Here is a 20,216-nt window from a genome sequence, read left to right on the forward strand (position 1 = left end):
TCAATAGGTCCCCTGGCCCCAGGCTTCTCTCCCAATGGGCTACCATCACAGCGTCCCCACAGTGGCCCAGTTACAAGTGGTGATTTTCTGTTTATTGCTCAAAAACAAAAGTCCAGCAGCAGAGGTGGAAAGGTGGTGGGTGGGGAGATGGCAGGAAGCGGGCGTGTCCCAGCGGCCCTTCTTCCGGCTCTGATCAGTCCAGGCCACAGAGCAGCCTGGAGCCAGGACATCTGGGAAGAGGGGAGCCATCAAGCCACGGAAAGAGCAGGGTTTTCAGGACTAGTCCTGGTGGGGTACCCTAAGCTGGAGGGGCTCCAGGAGTTGGAAGGGACTAAGATGCCCCCTCCAAGGGTCCAAAAGCTGGTGGGGGATGGGGTAGGCCCATTGTTTGGCAACTGAGAAGAGGCGGCTTTGGGCAGCGGGATGCTGGTTTATTTACTGTGGGGTCCCCAGGGCCTTAAACCTCCTTGTGGGACAGGGGGCTATTTACACAGGAGGGAGGAAAATAGCCAGAAACCAAGTCCTGTTCTCCTCCCTGCTCAGAATGAGGCGGGAGGGGTGTCCTGGGTCCTGCAGCCTTAGTCTTGGGGTTCAGATGGAAACTTCGTACTCCCGTGTATCCTGGAGACAGAGAGAGGGGGTCAGTGCTGGAGGTGGGTGTGGGTTGAGGCGACAAAATGGAAAGGAGAGAGACTGGAACATTGGCCAACTGGGTGGGAAGGGGGCTAAATCTGGCCTGTGGATATATTGGACTCATCTCAGGGCATCTGAGAGTCTCACATGCAAATCCCTGAATATTTGGGTGGTCTGGAACACTTGGAAGATGTGACTCTGGGGTCTAAGTTTCCACTATGGGCCTGAGGGGCCGATTAGCTGTAGATCTGAGCACTTCCTCTGGCTCAGATGTAACTGGCTTCGTACATGAACATGGTCTTCACAGGCAGCTGAGTTTGAATTTCCCAAGATAGAGATTACAGAGCCCTGGAGAGGTTACAGGAGCCAGGGGTGCATAATAGGAGCGGCCCAGGTGGGGTCAGGACTCACCCCGGCTTCGTACAGTGGGTTGCTGAAGTCTGATTCCACGGTGATGGGGCTGTAGGAATGGGAGCCCGAGAAGCCAAAGAGGGATTTGCCCTGCAGCCTAGGAAAAGAAGAAAGGGGGGGTCAACAGGTGAGCCCCCAAGTTCCCTGCCCCCGGCTTCTGCATTAGGCTGACTATCCTCACCCCCAGCAGCCCCCAGAGAAAGAAGGACACTTACTTGGTGTAGTATATGAAAACGCCACTGCCAAGGACAATGACCAAGCCTAGGGGTAGCAGGATGGCCAAGGCCAGGTTGCCCCCCTCCAGCTGCCGGGATGGGTCTGTGGTCTGCGTCACTGTGGAGAGGAGGAGACGCCAGTAAGCTGGGCTCTCCCGGCCTCCTGCCCTGGGCCTCACCCCTCCGGGACCTTGCCTCCTGCCCCCAGCGCTGCCTTGCCCTCCCGACTTGGCCAGTCTGGGTCTCCACCTGTGTCCTCACTGACCTTCCAGTTTTCGGTTGTCCAGGAGCTCCTCATAGGCCACTGCAGGGAGAGGAGGGGGAGGGGACGGGGTCTGAGCCAGGGAGGGAAGGAGGCTGGTACAGGGCCCAGTGCGGCTGGGCTGGACTCCTGGGACTCGCTCCCTCACGTTCCCCCTTCCCTGCTGGGGTCACAGTGGGAGGGACAGTGGCAGGACCGGGCCTTCCCCCTCCTTCTCCAGACCCCTGAAAGGTCAGGGTTCCTGAGCTGTCTGAGGCAAGCAGATATGAAAACTGTCCCAAATAGGGCAACTGAGGCCTATACTGAGGGCAAAAGACTTCCAAAGCAAGGCTCCTACTGTCCCTTAGGATGGTTCCGTGACCTTGAGTGTCCCAGTACTTCTAGAGGAGCCTGCGAGGGTGAGGGTCCCAGGAGGTGACTGGGGAGCTTGGCCGGAGCCCCCATGGCCTCACAGTGGCTACCTGGCGCCCCCATCCCTGCACAGCCCTATGCGCTCTACTGCCCTGGCCGCCCTGGCACCTTTGCAGAGTGGGGGCTGGCTGGTCCACTGGGACGGGTGGCCGGGCAAGCAGGTGATGGTGACCTCGCCGATGAGCTCAAAGCCCTCGTAGCAGAAGAAGCGCAGAGACTCGCCCGCTTGGTAGTGATGCTTGTACAGCGTCTGGTAGCCGTTCTCAGGCACCCCCGGGTTCAGGCAGGGCTCGTACTTCACTGCAAAGATCAGTGCCAATGTCAGATGCCAACTGCACTGCTGAGTGGGTTCCCTGCCTCCCTTCCCTGGGTGGCCCCCACTCACAGGCGCACTTGGGGACCCGGTCACTCCACTTGGGTGTGCCTGTGTCTCGACTGTAGCAGGTGAGGACAGCTGCCCCCTCTAAGCTGTACCCCGGCAGACAGCGGTACTGAACGTGGGAGCCAACAGGGAAGCCGGCGTCCGATGTGGTCCTGTGCCCATTGGTGATCTCGCCGGGGTCAGCACACGTCATTACTGTTGACAGAGGGTCAGGTCACCAGGAGCCAGGGCCTGGGAAGATCTCACTGAAGCTCGGGGCTGGGGGTGGGCCAAACCTTAGGCCACCCCCACCCCACCCCTACCCCCAGCCTCTGGTTGCTTCCTAAAAAGGGTGAGAGCAGAAGATGCGAAAATTGAATTGAAGTCAACACATTTTCTTTTTTTTCTTCTTCTTTTTTCTCGGTAGCTTGCTGGGCTCTCCGAGAGGGGCGGAGGAATCGAACAACAAAGTCTCCAATGGAGACGTTACTGGGCCCGCTCGAGCAAATCGATGATCAACGGAGGGCCTTTACTTTTTACTTTACTTCTTTTTTTGGGTGACACCCAGCGATGCATGGAGGTTACTTCTGGCTTTGCACTCAGGACTTTGCACTCAGTGCTCAGGGGACCATATGGGATGCTGAGAATCGACCTGGGTCGGCCGTGTGCAAGGCAAATGCCCTAACGACTGTGCTATCACCCCAGCCCCAACATATTTCTATTGTCTCTTTTCCAGAGAACAGTGGCTGGCACCCTTGAGCCCCCTCGCCTAGGGAAGATCTGGACTATGTGAGCATGCATCAGAACATAGCAGCTAAGTCCCAGCAGGGTGAGCCACAGGTCATTGGTGGGACAGCTGCTACCCCTGGCAGGTGGGCCTGCCTGAGCGCACTCAATCTGGCCCATTCTGTGACTGGGGTTGTGGGTCTAGTTGCTGCAGGCCGCTGAGTTCACAGCCTCATAGAAGAGTCAGGTGAGCCTTTTGTTATACAGAGATTTGTGCCAGCCACTCTTGCTAAATCTTCTGCCTGTCTGATTAGTGGCCACATCCGGCTGTGCTCAGGTATACTCTTGGCTCTGTGTTAGGGATAGCTCCTGACAATGCTCTGGAGACCATATGTGGTGGCAGGGATCCAGAGACTGCCCAGCCAGCACTTTATCTTACTATGTCTCCAACCCCACTGTGCTAAATCTTTTAGGAACATAGTACCTTACCCTACTAGTCCTCAAAGATCCAGGTCACAGAATGCTCCTGGGAGAGTCAGAACTGGAACACAACCATGGAGCACTGGGCTGAGATTTCAGTATGAGTCTCAGGCTCAGTGTTCCTCTTTCTGAGTAGTGGGGCCATACCCCTGTCCCTTCCTGACCCTGCGTCTCTTCTGTCTGGGTTCTAGGCAGAACATCCTGGGGGAACAGCCTCCAGCTGAAATCTGGTTTCCTGAAACATATTTCCAAGTCCTCCCACTGCCTGTAAGAAGCCAGGTGGAAGATCTACAACCCCATGTCTTATGGCATGCTCTCCCAAATTAGGAAAAAAGTGTCAAGAAGACACTTATTTCTGATTTTCAAATGACAAACACTTCCAGCTCCTTTAAATGTCACCTTTGTGAACCCTTCTGTCCATCCCAGGGACCACAGACTCATCCTTTTTTCCCACTGTTCTTCATCATACCCAGAGAAGCCGCTACTTTTCACAGTTTATAAGCACCAGATGCTGTGTGGATAAACTTCCTTTGTTCTTGACAATCCCTGACTCGTACTTCATCAATGTGGAGGGAAGATGAAAAGATGTCTAGTAGTCTAGTACTTTGCCCAAAGTCACCCAGAATTGCCATCCTCCTGTCTTTAGCTGTTCTGGGTATCTGTCTCCTGCCCAGACTCTGCGTTATGTCCATTTTGCAGAACTCCAAACCAGCTTGAGGCTTCAATCACTGCATTAAAATAAACCAAGTTGGGGCTAGGGATAACTCGTGGCAAAGCGCCTGCCTTGTAGACATGAGGCTGCCAATTTGATCCCCAGCACTCCCATATGCCAAGCTGGATCTTGGTGGGATCCCCCTTTTTAATCCCTGACTCCACAACCAAGTGTGTGCAAGCACCAAAACTAAGACTGCAACCTCTGGTCACCACAACACCACAAAACGACGCGGGTGGGAGGAGGCTGGGGAGAGGAGCGGCACGCGGAGGGGAGGGGGCAAGGGGCAGACAGGAGCCAGAAACCAACGAAACTGTCCAATGCACTCGGGCACTGGCAAACGACTGCGTAGTAATGTTTGAGACTTTGGATCAGGGTCTAGAACGGGAGGCGTGGAACAGGACTGACAGGGGGCAGAGGGGGCACCCAGAAGGGGTGGCACTCAGCAGAGCAGAGGTGGGGCCCTGAGGGTACAGCTCCCCGAACCGTCCAAAGAGGGACGAAGATGGAAGCTGAGAGCGGGCTCCAGAGGGAATAGTTTTCGGGCACCGTGCGCAGATGTGGGACCAAAGGACACTGGGACAAGACGTGAACCCAGAGTGAAAATACGAACCAAAACGACAGGGCAGGGGAGAGGAGCAGGGGAGCCACAGGCGGGGCTTTGGGAAGACGCGCAGGAGCCGGTCGCGGGCAGGTCCAGGAGCAAGACTAGGGCGAGGCTGATAGGTGGGGGCAGAGGGGGAGAGTCGGGGCCGGGTCCAGGGGCGAGACAAGGGCGAGGCCGGGGAGTCCGGGCAGCGCCTAGGGGGTAGTTTCAGGATCGAGGAGCGGGCGGGGCCTGGGAGGCGGGATAGATTCAGGGAGAGGAGGGGCCGGAGCCAGGAGAGGGGCCAGGGCGAGGTGGGGGCGGGGCTGGGAGGAGGGGAGTGGTCCAGGGAGAGGAGGGGCGGGGCCTGGGATTGCGGGGGCGGGGCGGGGCGGGGCCGGGCTCACTCTTTTGACAGGCAGGCGGCGCTGCGCTCCAGGACAGGTCCCACTGACAGGTGAGAATGTCGGAGCCGAGCAGCTCGTAGCCGGGCTCGCACTGGTAAGTGAGCACGGTGCCCCGGATCAAGTCTCCGTGGGACGCCGTCCTCCAGCCCCACTCCGGAGGGGGCAGCTCCGGGCACGTATCGTTCCTCGGAACCTCTGCAGAGGAGAGCGAGTTTCGAGTGTGACTAGGGGGGCTCCTCCAGAGATTTCTGGCCCATTCAGCCAGGGGCCCGGTCCCGTACCTTTGAAGTGTAACACGAACCCCTGTCCCAGTCCTGGGTTTGGGGACCCAGATGGTGCCTGGAACTGCAGCGTGAGGTCGGGCCCAGATGAGAGGAGCCGGCGGCGGGGCTGAGGTCCTCGGAGCTGCGCCAGAACTCGGGCGCTGGGACCGTCTCCATCGAACAGTGTCAGCATGTCCCCTTCACGCACGTTCAAGCTGTGAGAAGGGGGAATCAGAAATGGAGGCGATTCTGTAAGGGGCCTCTGCTTTGGTTCTGCTCAACGATGACTCATAATCTCCCATAGCACCCCCACATTCCCAGCCCTGGGCGGGAAGCCCTCACTTTACCCAGGTTTTCCTCTGCTTAGGGCACTGTTCCAGTTCCACTTGTTTTGGGTCTCCTCCCAGCTACTGCTTCCCAAACCCCAACCCTGCTCGTGCCTCCTGCCAGGCTCAGGATGAAAGCTAGAGCTGAGCCCACACCATCACACCGTCACTTGGCAGCACCCAAACATACATCTCAACTTGAAGCAAGATGCGCTTCTCTTCTTGAACGTGCAGGCCCCACATGCAGTCCTGGCCGGGGCTGTAACTCTGGGGCCAATCTGGAGAGAGGACTACACCGGCTGGCTCTGTCAGCTCCCCTCCGCACATGGCTAGGATGGAGATGTCAGAATGAGAACCCGGGGTGCACCAGCTTCACTTCCCCACTGTCCTCAGTGTTCCCAGCCATGGATGCCACACCACTGGCAGGTTTTCTATATATCTATTACCGATCTATTTCTTGTCACATCCGTCCTATTGTGCCCAAGCCCAGTCCTGCTCTTAAGAAACTTCATCCATTCTTCAGCCTCCCCATCATCACCTATCCATGATTTACCCCAAATCCAATTCTAGTTCTTAAAGATACTGTGTTGGGATCTCTGAATTCTTTTTTGGAGAGAGGACCACACTTGGCAGTGCTCAGGGGACCTTACAGGGTGCTAGGAATTGAACCCGTGTTGGTCTCATGCAAGGGGAGCATCTTATCTACTGTACTATCTCTCTAGCACTGGACTCCTGAATTCTTTAACAAGCCCACCACTTGGCAAAGAAAAACCCTGAGTCTTATGAGCCTAGGAGTTCAAAGGGTTGGAGTGTGAGGCTGTGAATTTAACCCTGGCACCATGAATGGGGCCCATAAATGAATAATTTTAAACACTTAAAATTTTTTAAAAGATATGTAAAGTAAATTGAGTTTGTGAAAGGGACAAAATTTACCCGAAGCCTAGGGTTACAAGGTTTGGATTTGGCCGTCCCCTTCCTGAAGGGCCTTGCTCGGCCCTCCAGTTCAAGGGAATCTGTAGACAGAAGGGCTTTCTGGGATCTGGGGTCTCACCCTTGCAGGCTGGCTCTGTGTCATTCCAGTGGGGTTCTGTAGGATCCACACATTCAATGGCATTGGGAGGCCCAGGGGGCTCCAGGGCGTATCCTGGGAGGCATGAGAAGGTGACCAGTGCCCCTGGTCGATACTCAGGATCTGTGGTGGTGACGTTGCCATGTGCCAGGAAGGGGGCGAAGCAGCGATCTTCCTCAAAGGCTAGGGAGGAATCAGTCATAGACTGAAGTTACAAAGTTTCCAGAACTCTCTGTGGGGGTTTGTGGCTTAGAGTCATGTGTAGTCTGTCAGCTCAGTGACTGTTTCAGTGGGCTACTCTAGGGTTTAACCTTCACTCTCCAGTTTCCTCCTAGACTTGAACACTCCTCACACACATTCATGCTTCTTTGGGCCTATGGAAGGAAACTCCTAGGAAATCAAATCCTAGCCACCATTCTCTGGGTGAGGAAACTGAGGTCCTCAGACAAAAGCAACTTGCCCCAAACCACCCAAAAGGGCAGAATTCAGTCTCAAATCTAGATGAGTTGCTCCCAGTCAAAGATAATTGGCTTTGGGAACTGCAAAGGAGTCAGGAATAAGTTTCTTAGGAGAAATGGTTCATGTAAGCATATTCTTGCCTCAAAAGTGCCAGTTGGATTGTGATGAGTCGTTTGACTAGAATCCAAAAGTACAACTTTGCACCAGATCAGCAAAAATTAATGTTTGTTAGAGCATTTTTTTGGAGGGGGGATATATGGCCACACCCAGCAGTGCTCAGGGGTTACTCCTGGCTCTGCACTAAGGAATCACTCCTGGCAGTGCTTGGGGGACCATAAGGGAATCTGGGGATAGAACCTAAATAAGCTGCATGCAAGGCAAAGCACCCCACCTACTGTGCTATTGCTCCAGCCCCAACATTTTACTTTTTGCCCACCTGATTATTGCTTAGCTGCAGACTATCTGTGAGGCGAGACCTAGATGCCTTTGACAGAATAGATGCAACTGATGCTTATGGAGCAATAGTGTCTCATCTTCCTACAGGCAGGCAGGGATCCCACTAAGCTCTCTGCATTCTCTAAGTCTAAACTGCACTTTTTTTTTCAGACCCATTGCTCCATGCCATGGTCACTTAACTGGAAAGCTCATCAGGTCCAATGCCAAGTGCATTTCTCTCATGATTCATACCAGAAATTAGCTCCTCTCATCTCCAGCAGTTCGTTTTCTTTCATCTGCAACAGTTTGCATGAGTCCTTCGCCCTAGCCACACTGAATTTGTTTCCCAAACATGCCAGGCTACCTCCACTTTTGCTCATATTTATCCTTTCACCTGAGGTACGCATGTCCTGTCTCCCTCTTTCAAAAGACTCTTCTCTGCAACTCAGCTCAAATGCTTCTTTCTTGGTGGTCACTGATCTTTGTTCCTACCTGTCCAGCTTCCAATCCACCTCCTTCTGATAAGAGCAACGATTTTCACTTTGAGAAACACACCTCTCCTACTTCTAGTGCTTGAGGTTCAGGTGAAGCCAACTAGGGAGGGGAGTAGACCTACCAAGCATCACATCATATGCCCTTTGCTCCAGTGATTGGCCAAGACATGAGCACCTGACCAAAACCTGGCCAATGAGAGCTTTCCCTGGTATTATTGCTGAACCCCCTCCTCTCTCTCTCTCTCTCTCTCTCTCTCTCTCTCTCTCTTTCTCTCTCTCTCTTTCTCTCTCTCTCTCTCCATTCTCTCCATACACTTATCTATCTATCTATCTATCTATCTATCTATCTATCTATCCCTCCTACTGATGGAGGAATTAATTTGGTGGTATGTCAGCCAGCCTGAACCACTGAGTTCACAGCAGTTGGCACGCCTACTTGAAAACGATGCTCACACAGGGGACAGGGGAAGAGCTGAGAGTGGAGGGGACTGGTGACTTGGTTGTGTTCCTGGATCCAGCCACACATGAAGTATTTTTGAAAAGATCATTTCAGGGAACTAAAGGGACAGGATGGGGAGGTAATAGATACAGGATTCAGAGATGAAGAGGGATGGAGAACGTGCTTACAGCCATGCCCAGGGAAGGTGCAGGGCAGATACCTTCAAACCGGAGACTTAGCAGCAGGGGATTGGCGGGAGTCTCGGAGAGCAGCTCCACATAGAGGGACTGGGCATCACTGATAAGACCGCGCTCTGGAACATCATCCATGTCGGAATCATAGATCACTGGAGACAGGGGACTGCCCCCTGAGCGCACCATCAGCCTGCAATGGACAGACGGTTGGCCAGGGCCATAAACTTCCTAGTAACCTCTTGCCTGTCTCTCCTAACTTCTTTTTTTGAGGGGTGGGATGGGAGGGGCACAGCTGGCAGTAGTTAGGGTTTACTCCTGACTGTGTTCAGGGATCACTCTAGGTAGGGCTCAGAGGACCATATATGATGTCAGGGATCAAATTTGGGTCTGTCACGTGCAAGGCAAGAACCTTACCCACTGTATTGTCTCTCAGGCCCCTCCTTCTCTCCCTCTCTCCTTTTCTTCCTCTAACTTCCCCTGCCTTCCCCCCAACCCCACACCATGCCCAGTGATATTCAGGGCTCACTCCTGGCTCTGCACTCAGAAATCACTCCTAGTGGGATCAGGGGACCATATGGGGTTCCAAGGACTGAACCCCAGTCAGCTGCATGCAAGGCAAGTGCCCTACCCACTGTAGTGTATCTCCAGCCCCATCTTTTGTTCCTTTTTCCCTTCCCTTCCTTATTCCCTCCCTCCCTCCTTCCTTTCTTCCTATCTTTCTTTCTCTATCTTCCTTTCTTTCCCTCCCTCCCTTTCTCTATTTCTCTCTCTTTTCTTTCTTCCTTCTTTCTTTCTCTTTCTTTGCTTTTTTAAAAATTATGACTCTGGAGATTGAACCCATGGCCTTACATATGCTCTACCACTGAACCACAATCCCCAGTCTCTCTCCTAATTTATGTTTGTAGCTGGAATTATCCAACCCTCACTATGTGCTATGCTATGTATTCTTTGTAGCCTTGATCCATTTTATCTTACTTAATTTCCACAAAACGCTTGCATCTGACACTATATTCCTGCCTTTTGTAGATAAAGAAATCAAGGCAATGAAAGATTAAATGACCCATCTCAGATCTCATAGAAACTGGAATTTTATGGTGCTGGAATTCTTTACAGTCTGTTCAGTAAAGAATGATAATGAGGATAAGGGTGGAAAATATATCTACAGTGCTTATGTGTACTTGGTACCATTCTAAGCAGTTGACATACCTCGATGCATTTATCCCCACGGAAACCTTAGGACAGAAGTACTATTCTGACCACTCTGCAAGGAGGAAACTGAAGGCACTGAAAGGCCATTTGCACAAAGGCAGCCTGTGTTTGACGGGCAGTGCAGATGGGACCCTGCCCTGGCTCAGGCTCCCCGGGGCAGCCTTCCTGTCTCTAGATGTTGGTTCCTCCGGGCCAGGCCCAGATACTCACCGGTCATTGTCCTCATCCAGTGAGACCCGCTCGAAGTGCAGGTGCAGCCGGCGCCCCTCTGCAGCCTCGATGACCCAGCGGCAGGTGAGGTTGGGTCCCGCAGCTCCCCCAGGCTCAGGGGACACGATGCGGCCCAGTGTCGCATTATGGATCATGCCACCGCAGGACGCTGTGCAGAGGGGACAGGTGAGGTGACCTGGCCTTCACCAGTCACCTTTCCTTCCTCCACTGGTGAGAGCTAGAGTAGCCCAGAGGGTGGAAGCATCTCCTGTAGGCCCCAAGCCCCTGAAGGAACCCCAGGAACACCAAGATCCAGAGCCTGCTGAAAGGAAAGTTCCTCAGATGGAGACACCTGGGTGTGGCAGTTGTGAGGATCCCTAAAACTGAAGCCTTCAGATGAAAAATCTTTTGTTTTTCATTTTGTGTCACACCCGGAGATGAACAGGGGTTACTCCTGGCTCATGCACTCAGGAATTACTCCTGGTGGTGCTCGGGGACCATATGGGATGCTGGGAATTGAACCTGGGTCGGTCACGTGCAAGGCAAATGCCCTACCCGCTGTGCTATTGCTTCAGCCCCAGATGGAAAATCTTTAAGCTGGGGATCCCTAGGATAGGACTTTCCAGATCTGGACCCTAAGAACAGCTTCCAGGATGAGGTGCTTACAGAAGAAGGGGCTGCCGGCAAGTGAGTGTGAAAAGGAACCTGCAGGTGAGACATTTTGAGGTGACACCCTCCCAGAGAGAGCTTTCCCATGAAACAAACTCGTTGGTGTAAAAACCCCTCAAGAGGTGGGGACTTCCACGTGGGCGGCTCCCCACCCCCACCCCCAGGCCCTCAGAACTGAGCCCACCTCCGGGGCAGGACACTCACCCGTGCAGCTAGGGGGTTCACCACTCCATGCTGGCCGGGTGCCGTTGAGGCAGACGAGGGTCTCTTGGCCCTGCAGCTGGTAGCCCGAGTCACAGTGGAAGGCAGCTGTGCCCCCAGGGTGCAGGTCCGTGACACTCACGTCCCCGTGCGCCGGCCGTGGAGGGAAGCCACAGCTCAGAAGATAGGCTGGTCGGGCAGAGTGGGCAGCGGTACTCAGTGGCTGGCACCCCCTTCCCAGCCCCCCAGACTTCTATGCTGAGGTCTCTCCACTCTCTCAGGAAGTGCTCGTGGCCACATTCTTAACTGCCCTTAATCATCCTGATTGACCCATTTTATAAAGGAAGACTCTAAAACGCAAAAAAGTCATCTCTTTTGGGGAGAGGGGCCTTGGATCGCACTCAGCAGTGCTCAGGACTTATTCTTGGCTCTGTGCTCAAAAATCACTCCTGGCAGACTCAGGAGACCATATGGGATTGGGGATTGAACCTGGGTCAGCTATATGCAAAGCCAGCGTCCTGTCGCTTTGCCCCCCCCCAAAAAAAAGGGAGTGCTCATTCACTGGATGGCCCTGGGCAAGTCCATTGAACCCCACCCAGTTCCATGTTTGCTCAGCTTCAAAGTGAGTTCACAGAGTGGATTCTGTGACCCATTGTCCAGATGTGGAACTTGAGGCTTCCAGTTATTAAGTAACTCACAGCAGGTTTTTTTTTTTTTTGCTTTTTTGGGTCACACCTGCCAATGCACAGGGGTTACTCCTGGCTCTGCACTCAGGAATTTCTCCTGGCAGTGCTCAGGGAACCATATGGGATGCTGGGGATTGAACCCGGGTCAGCCTTGTGCAAGGCAAACACCCTACCTGCTGTTGCTATCGCTGCAGCCCCTCACAGCAGTTTTATGTGCAAGGCAAGTAAGTGCTTTCCTTCTTGTACTCTCTTTCTCTTCTCTCTCTCTCTGTCACCCTCTTTTCTTTCCTCACCATTTTTTGGGGGAAAGGGAGCACCAGACCTGGCAGTGCTCAGGGGTTTTGGAGTGCTCAAGATCAAACTCAGGGCCTCCCACAGGGCAAGCATCTGCTTCCCCAGCTGAGCCTCCGCCTCTGCCCCAGGCTCTCTGCTTAGCAGAGAAGCCACAGGAACTCCCTCAGGAACGCTAATTGTTTTCTTCATCCTCAGAGAACTTCATTGGTGTTCCCTAAAGGAAACCTCTCTTTCTCCGGGCCCTGGCTTGGCCTCTTCTGCGTGGGAACTAGCTGGAAACCCCACTGAGGCACCCCTTGTAGCAGTGGCTTGTCCATCTCTGTCTTGTTTCTTCAAATTTGATAGCAGTTACCAGGGGACAAACCTTTTGCACTCTCCCTAATTTTAGTGCTTGCATTCTCTTTAGGAAGCCTCCTGAAATTCCTCTGGAACCGTATGGGATGAAACCAATAAATACAAAGTGACTCAATAGTTAGTGAGGCGCTCTGAATTGGATCCTAACAGGATTTTCCTGTCTGGTTCAGACAGGGTAGGGCAAGCAGGACTTCCTGGAGAAAGTTCATCAAAACTGGGTCCTGAGATTGAACAGGTTCGGGTCCCAGAGGGTTTGAGGAACTAGCTTGTCTGGGCCTTGCTTTCTGTGATTCTCCAGCCCTGAAAAGTTCTAAACTAGACTTGATTCTTCCCCGTTTTAATGGTTTCCTCCCAGTGGAGCCTGGGAGAACAGGCTACACACCTGATAGTACTGAGGGCTGAACTGGTGGTAAGGTTCTACCAGTTCAGCTACATTTTAGGACCTGGTCCTATGGATTTGTAAAAATGTAACAATTCCTTCCTCCGCTGAGAACTGCACAGAGATGGAAAGACCCAAGCCTTGCTCTTCCGTCTACTTTTTTTTTGCTCTTTTTGGGGTCACACACCACGATATACAAGGGTTATTCCTGGCTCATGCACTCAGGAATTACTCCTGGCAGTGCTCGGGGGACTATATGGGATGCTGGGAAACGAACCCGGGTCAGCCGCGTGCAAGGCAAACGCCCTACCCACTGTGCTATCGCTCCAGCCCCTCTTCAGTCTACTTTGAAAGACACAAAACTGCAGTGACTTGAATTCAGTTTTGGTGGCAGCTCTCCAAGACCACAGAATTAAGTCCATGTGCCTTAGGCTGACACCCCAGCACCTTCACAGCAGAGCCCCTTGCAAGACCCAGTCTCACTCCTCGTTTTTCTATCTTCAGACCATCTCCTTGTTGTTACTCCTCATTCACTCCTTTCTTTTCTCTCTAGGAATAATTTAAAGTGCCACCTCTGGAGAGGGGGCTGGGGAGGATCAGCTGTTGGTGGTCTTTAGGACACTGGTGGAGGAAACATCTGGTGATGAGAGCGTGTTGAACAATGTATGCATGACAAGTATAGTTAACAGTACTGTAAACCAGGGCATCAATGGTAAATAAAAACTGTATAAATAAAAAAAATTTAAAAAAATAAAAAGGGAAGTCTTCAGAGCAAAAAAAAAAAAAAAACAAGTGCCACCTCTACCATGAAGTCTTCCTGACTCCTCCCCTTCCCCAATAGAATATTTTACTTTCTTGCCCATGCACATCCTGTATGTGTCATTTATCATCACATTAACCACAGGCTACTGTCCTTATGAAATTAAACCGAGCCTTATTTGTCTCCTGAAGGCTTAGCCACGTGGCTCGGTGGGCACGGCCAACAGGCTGTGTGGTGCTGTGTGAAAATAAAAAAGCAGGGGCTGGAGAGATAGCACAGCGGGTAGGGCATTTGCCTTGCACGCGGCCGACCTGGGTTCGATTCCCAGCATCCCATATGTTTCCCTGAGGACTGCCAGGAGTAACTCCTGAGTGCAGAGCCAGGAGTAACCCCTGTGCATCGCCAGGTGTAACCCAAAAAGGAAAAAAAAAGTAAGAAAGCAAATACTTAAAACTCCCCGGTCATTCAACAGCTGAGAGAATGTTAGTCACTGGCCCAGCAGCCTCCATGAATGGCAGATAGGAAGTCAGGGAGTGAGGCTCAGACTCCTGGCTGCTGAGCATCCTGTCTAACCTTTGAGATGTCCCTTCCTTGTAGACAGGGGTCAACAGTAGTCACCCTCAGGGTTGCTGGAGAAGCAAAAGGAATGATCAGTGCCAGGAGTTAGGAAATGGGTGCCTGCTGGGTTGGGTGAAGGGTGATGGAGACTTTGCCTCTCAGAGCAGAGAATGAGATAAATCGGGACCTGAAGCCCCAGGTGCGTGCAGGCTGGGAAGGCTGATAAGCAGGACTTGTAACTCTTGGTCCCAAAGGTTTCAAGAAGCTGTGCTGTGTGAAGTCAGGAAGACAGAGGAAGGAGTGAAGGCCAGTTTCTGCAGCGCTGTCTCTCTAGCTATTCCTGTTCCTCCCACTCTGAAGAGCCCTAATTTCAATGCCCCCAGGGAAGCGGCTGTTTAAAGAAGCCAGCAGGGAGCTATTTTGTAATGGCTGAAGTCCAAACTTCAGTCTTAGGCTGTAAGGCGCCCTTAGTCCCAGCCACCAGGCCCTCCACCAACTATGCATTCTCTGGTCCACATGTCTCTCTAGGGAGGGGACTGCTATGGGATACTGCCACTTTGGGCACTTGAGCCCAAGGAGCAGGTGCCATGAAGATGCTCCAAGAGAGGGCGAAAAGAGTGAAAGGGAAACATATTTCACCATATAGTTGATGAAGATTTTATGTCAAGGTTTTGTTTTGTTTTGTTTTGCAGGGGTACCAAAAGTGGGTATCGCCATAATGTGAAAAATGTTTTTTGTTTTTGTTTTGGGGCCACAGCCAGTGGTACTTGGGATTTACTCCTAGCTCAGGGATCATTCCTGGCAATGCTCCAGGGACCATATGGGGTGCTGGGGATGGGACCCTAGTTGGCTGTGTGCAAGGCAGGAGCCCTACCCATGGTACTACTGCTCCAGCCCCATGTGAAAATGTTTCAAGTGTGCTGTTACTGAAAAACAAAACAAAACAAAAAAACAGGGTACGATCATTACGTGGTGGAACAAGGGTGCTGGTTGCAGGTGTGGCTCGAGAAGGGACAGGAGCTGAAGGCTCCAGGAGACACAGCGAGGAGGCACCATGAAGGGACAGATACTATTTTAAGCCTTGAAATAGTATCACACAGTTCCCTCTCGGCCTCCGGGGACCACAGGAAGGGCCTTTGGAGATGGTAGCAGGGTCTGGAATGGGACAGGGGGCAAAACCCGTGCCACACACATAGGTGTGGGGGACATTCCCTGGCTCTGGGGGAGGGCTTCAGAGTGGAGAGCATGGGTGTGGGCTGTTGGTGCTTGTTCGTGGAGGCCTGGGGACAACTTCCACTTCCTGATCCCAGAAGTCAGCAGACTCTGCTTAGGTCACAATCTGTGGCTGTCACTCTTCTGCTGAAAATATTTCCAAATCTCCCCCATCCCCTGCAGGAGAAAAATCATCTGATCTCCTTTCTGCAGCTGCTCGTGCCCTTTCTGATCCAAGGCTCACCTCCTTCCAGTCTGGTTTCTTAGCCTATTTCTCCCCAGATTCTCTCTGCTTTTACTGGAGCAGCTGTGACTGATATTGCTGAGTGCTCACTGTGTGCCAGACACTATTTTAAGCCTTGAGGATGTAGTAACTCATTTGATCTTCCCAATAATGCCAGGGGTGAGTATTAGGGTCTCCACTAGGGAAGTATTACGATCCCCATTCTCTAGATGTGGCAGTGAGACTCAGAAGGTAACTGTCCTAGTCACACAGGGAGGACAATTCTATTTTCCCTGCAAAATTACTTCCCTGCCTCAGGGGTCATGCTTTCTCTCCTCCCTAGGTCTTGTGGGGTGCTCTGCCATCCAGCTGCACACCCACTGTCTTCTCCTGCTCCGGCTCATTCCCCCACCACCCAATTCCATTTAGTCATCATCTCCTGAGAAGATGCCCCCTCAATTCCTTAGGAGAAAGTTACTTTCCTTTGTCTTTGCTCCTCCACTTGAGTTAGCCCCTCATGTGGGTCCTGATCTGAATAAATGAGTCATTCAGATGCCTCATCTGCCTCACTGCTGAGACTCCAGGTTCCTTGAACTCAGATTTCCATCTGACTCATCCATTCTTCTCCCCAGTGAAACGGGCACTGGATAAACACTAAGGTGATGGGTGCTGATGTGTGGTGTGGGATAAAGTGTACAGATCTGTCACCCCATGTGTCCCTTCAGAAGGAGAAACCCTCTTCTCCCTCTTCCCGTCTCCCAGGCCCAGTGTACCCCCATGCTCCCATCAGCTCTGTGAATGCCTCACCCTGATAGTGGATCCGGAAGCCACCACCCCTCGGGGCCCGCGGGCTCTGGAAATGCAGGAGCAGCCGGTTGGTTGGACTCCGAAGGACTTGTCCTTCTCCTAGCATGGAGGAGTTGGCCAGGAGCCGGGGAGCCAGGCCTGGGGAACCCCCGCCAGCTAGCACCAGAAGCTCCTCCTCTCGTGACAGGTTCAGCATCTGCACCTAGAGAAGCCAGACCCCAACCACCAGGGCAAATCAGCCAGAGTGCGGAATGCCGGAGGCCCGCCCCCAGGCCGACCTGACTATCCCATCCCCCGGGGTTTGTTATAGCCTACACACTAGGGGGACATTGGTCAAGTGGAAGGACTCCAGGAGTGTATTTCCCATCATTGGAAAAAAGGCCTCTGTGAGTGAGAAAATAGGCTTTCTGGTTCCCAGTTGAAACCTGTGCGAATCCCAGGCCCAGGTTAGAGCCCCGAGTTCCACAACATCGCTAGTTACCTGGATCTCAATGCCGTAGCCAGGGTACACATGGATGCTGTAGGTGCAGTCCAGGAGCCCCGAGGCGCGGCTGGCAGCGCTCTCTAGATCTGGAGACTCCACATGCCCTTCGCCCTCGGAGATGTTGTTATTACACAGAACTAAAGAGATGTAGCGGCTGAGATTGGAAGAATGCCTGTTCTGGCCCTACCAGCCAAGCAACTCTGGAGTCCTCATCTGGCCTTCCCAGACCCCTCACCATCTTTACCCACTGCCCACTGCCCCTGCTGTGTTCCGAAACTCCGTTCTCCAACGGAGATGAGATACAGTATCTTGTTGCCTGGTACTCAGGCTAGCTTTCTTTACAAAGAGGAAGTCCTCTCCCATCTGGCCCTGGCCCCTGCTTCCTGCCCCCTCGCCTCTCCTCATCCATGCACATGCAGCCTGCCCACATCCCCACCTCACCTGGGCTGGTCACTGTGGTGGTGACAGTCGTCGTAGTGATGATGGTGGTGGTGGTCTCCTCTTCTCCAGCCTCCTGCCCGAGGGGTGGGCCAGGGGAGGCGGGACCGGCAAGGGGTGGAGCCGTAGTTCCGGGGGGCGGGGTCAGCAGCTCTGGTGCAGTGGGGCCTGCGCCCCTGTCCCCCTTAGGGGTTACGGCTGTTGTCAGAGGCCCTGTCCCCGGTTCAGTGGCCCGTGGCAGGGAGGGCGCTGCAAGAGTCTGGCCAGCTGGAGGGGTGCCTAGTGTGGGGTCTGGATCAGATCCTGGGACAGTGCAAGGGAAGTCAGGGCACAGGAGGAACAAATTGGCTGGTCTTGGGTGGGGGGCAGGGCGGAGGGAAACCGGGGGTGGGGGTTCCCCACCAAGGACCACTCCCACAAGATGCATGCCCCCACCTCGCCCTTCTTCTCCCAAACTTCCCACCTCCTGCGAACGCTTCCACAGCCTGGTACCCACTTCTTCCTCTTATTTTTTTTTAGCGTAGGAGTACTGCTATTTATTCAGCCATTGATTAAGCTGATTGAGTTGGTCATGAACTCCATGGGTACTCACTTATTTAAGCACTGTCCCTCCTCTTCCCCTCCCACCTCTCTAACCTGGCCTTTCAATTCTAACAGTCTCTTAGAATCTTTCTGCTTCCCCATTCAGATCTACTTCCTTTCCTGGGTACCCTTTTTTCTGCCCTCCTTCTTGTTCTCTGGAATGCTTTATTTATCTAATCAATATTCTTATCAGTCTTAATTTATGACTCCGGATCTACTAGTATCCATATTTTTCTTCCAGGTGTCTCTCTCCCTTTCTCTGATTCTGGATCTCTGAGTTTCTATCCATCTTTCTCTCTGAATTATGCTGCCTCTTAATCATTCTGGCTTGGTTTCTCAGACTCTCTGATTGTCTATTTCCAGTTTTTACTTTTTCTGTCTCAGCCTCCTGAATTTTATGGGTCAGGCTCCCCGTTGCCTGCCTGTGTTAACGTCCCACCCTTTGCTTCTATGTCACTCCTGCCTCTCTGGGGTCTCACCAGGCAGGAAGCCCATCTCTGGGCCTTTCCTCAGCAGGGCCCCATGGAGCAGCTCCGCCAAGGCCTCCGAGGCTACTGTAGGGATTTCACTTCCAGGTTCTGGCAGTGCCTCCTCCTCCTTCAGGGGCAACCCTGGGAGATGAAGTTGTATGAATCGGCATGCCCCACACTCCTTTCTTCCCCAAAAATCTTATGCACGGCTCTTCCTCCCCCTGCAGGGACTCACAGGGTCCAGGCTGAGCCAAGATGGGAGGAGGGGCTCCCCCTCTCCTCCCCCACTCCTCCCCAGGCTATGTGGGCCTTCACCAAGCGCTGACCCTCAGAGCCCTGGACAGCGCCAGCAGGGTGGAGAAGGAGCAGGGTGCCGCTTCATTTCCCCCTTGGTTCCTTGGTTTGCTCTCCCCCCAAACACTGGGGCTCTGCAGAGGGTCCGGTAGCACCTCCCAACAGCACCTTCCGCAGTGCCCGGCTTTCTCTCTGGGTTTCTGTCTCCGCAGTGTGGTTCTCTCTCTCTCTCTCTCTCTCTCTCTCTTGCTCTCGCTCTCTTTCTCCCCTCTTTCTCTCTCTCTCCTCCATCTCCCCTCTCTCTCTTGCTCCTTAGTCTCTGTCTTCATCCCTGGAGGCTGGCTGGGGGTCAGTTGGGAAACTGAGTATCTCCAGGTGCTTCCCTTCTCCTGTCTTTGTCCACATGTCCAAGAACACTGGGATGTGCATCTCTCCCAGCACCTCCATCTCCCATCCCCAACCTGCGTGCTTCTGCTGCCTCCGCAGACATTCCCCCGCCCCAACTTCCCTAGCCCTTCTTCCTGGATTTAACCCTTGAAAAGCTGCCAGAAATTCCTTCTAAATTCCAACCTCCTGGATATCGGGGGCTCTGGTTCAAGGTAGAGATTGGAGAGCCCTGGCTGGCCCTTCCCGTTAGCTGTGCCCCTCCCCTTCCCCCAGGAGCTCAGAAGGCTCTGGATGTTCAGAGAAAAGAAGGTACCGGAACCTGCTGGGGTCCCTCCGCGAGGCCCACCCCCATGCGCCCATGTCCTTACCCTGAATCCAGGGACAGCTCAGCAGAATTAGCAACAGCAGCTGGGGAGGCGGCGGGTGCTGGGCCCTGGAAGTCCCCATGGCGACTCGCACCGATCTCTCCTCTGCGCCTCTCCTGAATAATCTGTCACCTTTCCGCCGTCTCCTTTATCTCTCCCTTTAATTTTTTTTTCTGCTAAAAGTTAGCAAGAAAGACGATCTCTGTCCTTTGGAATGGACGGGGAAAATGGGCTGGGGGTCCCTGAGAGCCCACCCCTCGTTGTCTAATCTGCTCTGTCCTCTGCTCACGGGTCTGTGGGAGAGGGGGCGCGGCTTCGGCTCGGGCTGCAGGGGGTGGGGCCGAGAGGCCGGAGGGGCCGGGGCGCCTGGGTTACCCTCTAGCTCGAGCGCCTGGATTCATTGCGAAGGCTGGGTTTCGAGGTGGGGCGGTGGGGAGAAGCAAAATAGATTCCGGGGGTTGGGGGGCGGGGGCGGAGAATGGGGAGGGTCCCTGCAGTCGCCTTTGGGGCTTGGCAGGGAGGGAAGGAGGTTGCAGAACCCGGAGAGCCTAAGCCTGGGCACTGGAGCTGCGGGAGGGAGAAGCTGAGAAAGGTGTCGAACCCACGTCAGATCCTGGGGACGGCCGAAGGGAGGGGCCTGGGGATTTATTGGGGGACGGAGGGAGGGAGGAGGAGGAAGTGCAGATGGAGGAAGGAGGGACCATATGAGCTAGACCGTAATGCTCACTCCCGCGGCCCCTAGGGGAGGCAG

At 53.6% G+C, this 20,216-nt stretch overlaps 1 protein-coding gene across 2 annotated transcripts; it reads right to left on the reverse strand.

Annotated features, from left to right (window-relative positions):
* Positions 1–66: 66 nt before the first annotated feature.
* On the reverse strand, positions 67–19,967 carry SEZ6L2 (seizure related 6 homolog like 2). Of its 2 annotated transcripts, XM_056138830.1 has the most exons (18): positions 19,469–19,966; positions 18,429–18,560; positions 17,371–17,670; positions 16,927–17,066; positions 16,446–16,647; positions 11,176–11,361; positions 10,303–10,471; positions 8,910–9,073; positions 6,845–7,045; positions 5,984–6,122; positions 5,486–5,682; positions 5,205–5,399; positions 2,318–2,509; positions 2,041–2,232; positions 1,525–1,563; positions 1,260–1,377; positions 1,045–1,141; positions 67–621 (listed from the first exon to the last, which is right to left on the reverse strand). In XM_056138830.1, exons 1-18 carry the CDS (start codon positions 19,545–19,547, stop codon positions 592–594), a joined length of 2,772 nt encoding a protein of 923 aa, XP_055994805.1. In that variant the 5' UTR covers positions 19,548–19,966; the 3' UTR covers positions 67–591. The 2 variants fall into 2 exon arrangements, with proteins under 2 accessions (XP_055994805.1, XP_055994807.1); XM_056138832.1 differs by lacking the exon at positions 1,525–1,563 and having other exon boundaries at positions 19,469–19,967.
* Positions 19,968–20,216: the final 249 nt, after the last annotated feature.

The sequence above is a fragment of the Sorex fumeus genome, unplaced genomic scaffold, assembly GCF_029834395.1.
Source record: "Sorex fumeus unplaced genomic scaffold, SorFum_2.1 ptg000130l, whole genome shotgun sequence".
Classification (NCBI taxonomy): domain Eukaryota; kingdom Metazoa; phylum Chordata; class Mammalia; order Eulipotyphla; family Soricidae; genus Sorex; species Sorex fumeus.